Raw genomic sequence first — 7,010 nt, 5'->3', positions numbered from 1 at the left:
GTTTCATTTTTTTTTGCGGAAGATAATTCGCTGGTAATGTTGATCGTCTGCGTGCAAGAGAATTTGACAATACATTTTTTGTATGTCAATTAAAGACATGTTTATACAGACGCCAATTTAGAATGACAGACATGAGGTCTGTTTGTAGAGTAGGTCCAATGTGACGTATGTCGTTAAGAGACGTACCAGATGCCGGTTTTGAGGCATTAAATACCAAACGGGCGTTTGTGGATTTACTGTCTGGTTTAACTACTAAGTGGTGGGGTAGATCATATGAAAAGAACTTTCCATTTTGACCAATTTCTTCGGGAGTGATGACTTTCACGTGGTCGAGATGTAGATATTCGTCTAATACACGATTCTCGGGTGGACTCGGGTTCTTACTGAGCATATGCTCCATTCTAAGCGCCTGCTTCATTGCTTGAGCCCGAGATGGACCCAGAGTGAGATTTGAGGAGAAATCTGATTTAAATGGTAGCCGGACTACGTAGCGTCCATCGCTCTGCCCATAAGTTTTGTTCCTGATAGACTTTTTCGCAAAATTGGGCTTCAGCGGAAGGTGGATGGGGCTCTGATATCTCTTCTAACTCCCAGAAGCGTTTAAGTTGGGAATCAATACTTTCGTTTGGGTCTGCTACCACGTGCGTATGGTAAGCGAAGCATGAATTCGGTTTTAATGGACCACTCAAATACCAGCCGAAAATTGTATTTTACGCGAGAAGGTTTCCCAGGACCTGATGTTTGATGCCTTGAAGGAGTATTTCTGGTATTAGGTCACTACCTATTACCATATCGATTGGACCGTGAGTGTAGAAATATGGATCAGCAAGGTCTAGATCCTTGATTTCTACGAGATTCGGTTTTTTTTTTTGTCAAATGTTAAAAGAAAACTTGTTAGTTTTTGAAGAACAATCGCTCGGGAGTTGAGGCGAATGTTGCATCTTTGGAAACAAGGGTAATGTGGCAGACACGGTTGGAATTTTCCACTATCTTGCCACCCATTCCAGTTACAGAAAGGTTTTCTCTGTGTGTAAGTATTTGTAACCGTTTTTGTACTTTCTCAGAAATGAAAGTTTTTTTGCGAGCCTTGATCAATGAGCACGCGTAGGGAAAAGAGGGTACCCAAGTGATCAATGTGAACTAATGCTGTTGGAAGTAGCGTGCTCTCATGGTTGGTAGAGAAGTTCACTTGGATATGGGGATGGCATTTCCCAGCGAGACTGGAGGTCTTGCATCTTTACTTCAAGTACAGAGTCAGTCTGTTCTTCTTCACTTGGATATGGGGATTACTGTCTGCTGAGGACGTAGGAGATTCCTCGGAGTTGCCTTCAGTAATGTCGAGTATTGGATGCCTGGACTTACTTGAGAGTGCAGCAGTTTGGGTGTGCAACAATGGGCTTGGATTTGTGGATGATGATGTTGCAGATGGATTCCTGACGGGTGCCTTGGAGTCTGGCTTATGATTGGATTGATATGGATGTAACATTGTCTGGTGAGATCTTTTACAATGTAGACATCTGAACAAACTTTGGCAATCTGCCAGAGTATGATTGTATGCTAAACAATTGGTACAATACTTATTTTGCTCCACAAACCTGGTGCTTTCGAGAACTTTAAGTTTCTTAAATTCGGGGAAAAATATCAGGCATAGGTTTGCATGTGAACGAGAGGTGTTCATTGGAGTGGTACGATTGAACCTTTTGAGGCGTTTTGTGTGGGAGTGAACTACGGCATTTCGTGGCGTTATGATTGTGCAGACGTTCTACCACTTCATACCTACTGGTAAGAAATTCATCCATCTGTGACCATTTGGGTAAGTCTTTTCTGGATTTCAGCGACTGCTCCCATAGAGAAAGAGTTTCCTCTGGGAGTTTGGTAGAGCAAATATATATAAGTATAGGATCCCAGTTGGCTGTGGAAACTCCTTGAGAATTTAAACACGAAAGGCAATCATTGATCGTGTTTTGAACTTTCTGAATACCTTCGCTGTTTTCGGATGAAACCGAAGAAATTTTGTTTGTTTTCGAATCGGGCCCTTAGAGCTTCCCAGGCGAGAGAAAAATTTTCATCGCATAATTTGTAGTGTTTGACTATGGCAACCGCTTTCCCCCGGGTTTTATTTCGCAAGTGGTATAGTTTTTGCGCAGGTGTGAGCTTGGGATCGTTAAGGTATACGGCCGTGAACATATCCCGAAAGGATGGCCCATCTTCATAGCTACCATAAAATATTAGGGTGTTGCACGGGGTACCTTTATACAAGGTCTCGAATTATCGATGAGAGAAGTAGATTGACGGGATGTGCCATGGGTGTCACTTGAGCTGCCCTGGGAAACCTTCATTTGGTCTAAGATATGAGACTTGCATATATAATAACCGTCCGCGCACATTTAAAATTTAGTGTGCGCTTTTTCCTTGAATTTGGAAGAAATCGATCTGTCATCGGCGATACAGACTTTTTCGTATGAAAGTCTCAGCATTTCCCAGCGAGACTGGAGGTCTTGCATCTTTACATCAAGTACAGAATCAGTCTGTTCTTCTGGATCTTCTTTGTCGAAGTGAGAGCAGAAATTCACTACATTGTTGGAATCGAAGATGAACTTCGCCATTAATGCGGAAGCGACTGGCATGTTTGGATAAGAATGAACTTTTAATGTTGGGAATAGAAAAAAGTTACGCCCTTAAATTTGGATAAACAGCAAGAGCACGAAAGGAATGGCCTCAAGTGATAAGAGGTTTCACTTAAGCGCAAAGACTTTGTAGGCCAATGCAATTGCGATAATAGGTCATTTATAGTTCAGCTCTTGGCTTGGAAGATTTTGGGAAAAAATTTCCTTTGCTTATTTACCAGCCAAAAAATTTAGCGAAAACTATTGAACGAAGCTTAATACCAGACGTCTTATCTACGGGTGATATGTATATCACAATTGGAAAAGCTTCGTTTAGAAATAATTGTAATTTTGTATGATAATTAAATTTGCTCTTAGCAGAAACAAGTGCTGAATAAATTCAAAGTATATTTGAGGTTAACGAAAAGTATTGAATTCGATTTAAATTTGGGATAAAAACCGAAAATTGTATGCACCTTAATAGTATTGACTGATATCGTACGGAGTAAGTCAGGATGTACTATTTTTTCCTACTGGGAAAATCCGTTGCTGTTTTGCTACTGGGCAAACGCACTATTCGCGTTAGCTAAACTCCGTTTTGCTTAGACCCCTTTTAGACACGTCAAGTCTTGCTTTAAAGTCTGCTCGGTTCGCAGGCGACAGAGGTAAAAAGAGAGAGGAATAGTACATTCATCTCACCTCCTTCACCAACGAACGGGCAGACTTGAAATCAAGACTTAACGTGTCTGAAAGGGGTCTTAGCAACTTGATACATACATGCACACAAATTCTAATAACAATTTAAAAAAACTGTTTGGTTGAACGCCAACACAAACTAAACTTCACTGATGTACACATACAAGTGTTTGTATGTACTACAAATATACGCACACCAACTATTGATTAAACTTTATGTAAACCGGTAGAAGCCGTGTATTTTAGGCCACCAAAAACTTAGTCAGTTCGGTTCAGATAGGAGACGAAAACCGAAAATTGTAATCACTTTTTACATAAATACCATTTATACAACGTTCGGAGTAAATTCGTTGTCGTTTGGCTACTGAGTACATGCACTTTGCTCGTTAACTAAATTTCATTTTGCTGCGCAAATTGATACATACATACAGATTCTAATAAGAAACTGGAACGAGTGAAAAATCTTTCCAGCTGAGCGCCGAAGCAAACGTTTTATTTAACCGAGTACATAGGTATATATGTACGCATGTGTGTGCAACACTCAAAGTGAAAAACCGATACGCTGTAATTGCTATAGTTGCCGGCGCGGGTAGCGCAGAAACATAGGCACAAATATTTTGAGGGTTGATACGAAATACTTAGAGTAAACACGAAATGAAATGGAATTGAATGCATATGTATGTGCATTAACATATGTACACAGTAGTGGGATTCACTAACTTTTAACAACGCGACTTGTCGAGTTGTAAACTAGCAATTTTTGTTGTTTGCAGTAACGACTGTGTGATTCACTAACGTATCTTTAACAACACTAAACAGCTGACTTTTGGTATTTATTTAAATTGATAGAAAGTGGCATCTCTGAAAATTAAACGTCAAATATACGAAAAACGCAAAGAGGATTGCAAAAAAAACATTGCAATTCCCGCCTAGTTCGAATGCAAATTTATGAAAATAAATGAAGTAAGTATATTTAATTATTATTTAAATGTAGATAATTTACATTTGTATATTTTCAGCATGTCCTCAACGAGCAAAGCAGCATCTAGAAGAAGCCGCGCCTCAACCGAGCAACTCAGCGGAATGGTGGACTTTTTCCTAGAGAACCCGGGACTGGCTGCCGGAAAGTTTCAGCGGCTCCATGGGAAGTTGGAGCATGAGAAAAAGTGGGAGGAGATGGCGACCAAGTTAAACGCTATGGGAGGAGCGCAGAAGTCTGCTGATCAATGGCGCACGGTAAGTAGTAATCAATTTGTCATTAATACAAGGAGCGGTGCGTGCGAGTTGAGTTGGACAAAGCTCCACTTTTTGTGTATACGTACATTAGCACGTAGATTGACGTTTTTACGCATTCTATATGTTAAATAGTGCCAGTAAATATCTATTCCAATAAGGTAAAATATCTAAGTTAGACAATGACTTTGATATAGTGCACCATTACTGTTATAAGTTAAAATCCATCGAAGTTTTTTGTTTAGATTTGACGGGTATATTCGAAAAGGGGATGAAATTTTCCTAGTGTTTATAGGTTAACGCTACCATTGGCAAGCATACGCAAGAAATGATACATTACACTAAAGTCAAGAAACAACTTTAGCAGTTTTTCCTTATTGGCAGATACTAAATACATATGTAATACGTATGTATCCACATTAATTGATAACACTAATGTATGTATATCTTTTTTACTTAAAGGTATGGCGTGATTTAAAAAGTCGCACCAGTAATCGGGTGCGCGATCGCAAGAGACAGCAGGCCATAACCGGAAACAGGCCCATCAACCAGGTTCCACAAACAGAGCTGGAGCAGCGTGTGGTTGCTATTATTGGCAGCCACTATATAGAGGGCCATCAATCCGTGGCAGAAAATGTGCCAATGGAAGATGTAAGTTTTTATTAAGCTATTTCAAACTTATAACTAACTAGCTTATACCCGCGAGTTTCACCCCGCGCTTTTATACAAATAGGAAAAATAATTTAATGATGTTAGATTTTATTTCTGTGCCCGTTTCGTTATAGCTCGTTATTTTTTAAGCGAGTTAAGGTATTAAGGCCGTTTAAAGCTATGAAATTATAAAATCTTGTCTGCGCGCTAGGCATACGAAATATATCAATCCCTCTAAGCTTACCTTAAAATGTTTCCAGGTATACGACGCGTGAACGTGAAACCTTCTTGGAGGTGCCACGGCGAGTTCTAATATTTCCAACTCAAATTTAGTAACCTGGCCTTGATAAAATACCACTTCTCATTACTGTAGCTAATGCCTCAAGAGAGCTTTAGATTATAAGGTCGAACCCGGCTCCCCCTTTTCCATTTAATGAAATTAGTTCTGTCTTCCACAAACACCTCCAGGGATATGTGGCAAGAAAAAGTAAATTTGTACTGGAAGTGCCAGGCCCCTTTTTCTTATAACCCTTATCTTCTTCCATGAATTTAGAATTGATTTTACATAACCCAGTACCAAGTCCCAGTACTCCACCACGAACACCTCTAGAGATAAGCAGTATAAAACAGTAAATTTGTACGGCAGGAACCATGTCCCCTTTTCGAATAACGCAAATCCTTCTCTATGAGTGCCAAGTTCCAGTCCTCTGCAATAAACACCTCCAGAGATAAGCAGCATAGAAAAATCAATTTGCATGGGAATTGCCACTCCACCTCTTCCAATAACTCTAATTTTTCTCCATGAGTATGGTATTAGTTTCACATATGTACATACATACATATGTATTTCCATACCAAGCTTGAGTGCTTTACCCCAAACATTTGAAGAGATATGCAATATGAAACTTTCAGTCAGTATGGGAGGTGCTACGCCTCTTTACCAAAAACGTCCACTTTTCTCCGTGAATATGAACATGATTTCACACAGTGTTGGCAAACTGTTAATCTGATTAACGATTAAAAATTAACGATTAAAATGTTAATCGCGTTTGACGATTAAAATTAAGTAGTCGTAATCAACTGTACGATTAATGATAACATTTTTTCAATCGTTAATCTCTGGCTGCGATTACGTTTAATTAATTTAACACATTAATCGTTAATCCAATTAAAAATAAAATCTGATTAATTTGTCTAGTTTGTCCGAGTTTGAAACCAAACACCAGTTATAGTAATTATTTTGTGTTTTACGCTTATAAAAAGCACGTAATATAAAAAAATAATAATTATTGTTATTAGTAATACATAAACTGGGAACTTTTACAAACCTAGTTTGAAAACGTTGGTTGGTATATATCTTAATGAAAATGCACACCAAATTGCTTAGATTGATGAGGAAACTCGACTTAGCCATACCGGATTAACTTGCTTTGTGTGCACAGGGAAATTCCAGCATAACTTAATTAATCACCAAACCTACTTGATCAAATTAAGAGTAAATGATTAAAAATTAATTTTTTATTCGCGGTTACGATTAACTGTTTAGTCGGATTAAAATTAATCATGTTTAACTGTAATCAGATTGAATTTAATCGAATTAACTAAAGAGCGAAATACACCACACAAGCGGCTTGTCAAACATTCTTCAAACCTACTTTTCCCATTTCGCCATACACCATGCAAACATGACTCGTTCAAGCAAAGAATTTTAGTTTTCTTCCAGTTCGCAATGCTAAATATTATGGTTTTCTTTCATTTTCCTCTCTTACGTCCTTACTCGGTGAAAATTTCGTTGCGAATGAGGCGATTTTGCTATACACAACG

The 7,010-nt window shown here is 38.7% G+C and overlaps 1 protein-coding gene across 1 annotated transcript; it reads left to right on the top strand.

The window, feature by feature from the left end:
• Positions 1-4,260: 4,260 nt before the first annotated feature.
• LOC118734072 lies at positions 4,261-5,201 on the top strand. Its single transcript, XM_036463771.1, has 3 exons — positions 4,261-4,265; positions 4,322-4,538; positions 4,998-5,201. The coding sequence occupies exons 1-3, from the start codon at positions 4,261-4,263 to the stop codon at positions 5,199-5,201; spliced, it is 426 nt and encodes a 141-aa protein (XP_036319664.1).
• The last annotated feature ends 1,809 nt before the right edge of the window (positions 5,202-7,010 follow it).

The sequence above is a fragment of the Rhagoletis pomonella genome, unplaced genomic scaffold, assembly GCF_013731165.1.
Source record: "Rhagoletis pomonella isolate Grant_MI unplaced genomic scaffold, Rhpom_1.0 Rhpom_scaffold_00001, whole genome shotgun sequence".
Lineage (NCBI taxonomy): Eukaryota > Metazoa > Arthropoda > Insecta > Diptera > Tephritidae > Rhagoletis > Rhagoletis pomonella.
The sequence above is the reverse complement of the archived record's forward strand: the minus strand, read 5'-3'. Positions and strand labels throughout refer to the sequence as shown.

Bases quoted from the DNA above. Each gene is read 5' to 3' on its own strand.
- LOC118734072 (XM_036463771.1), top strand. The intron at 4,539-4,997 runs GTAAGTAGTAAT...TTTTACTTAAAG, and splicing joins CTGCTGATCAATGGCGCACG to GTATGGCGTGATTTAAAAAG.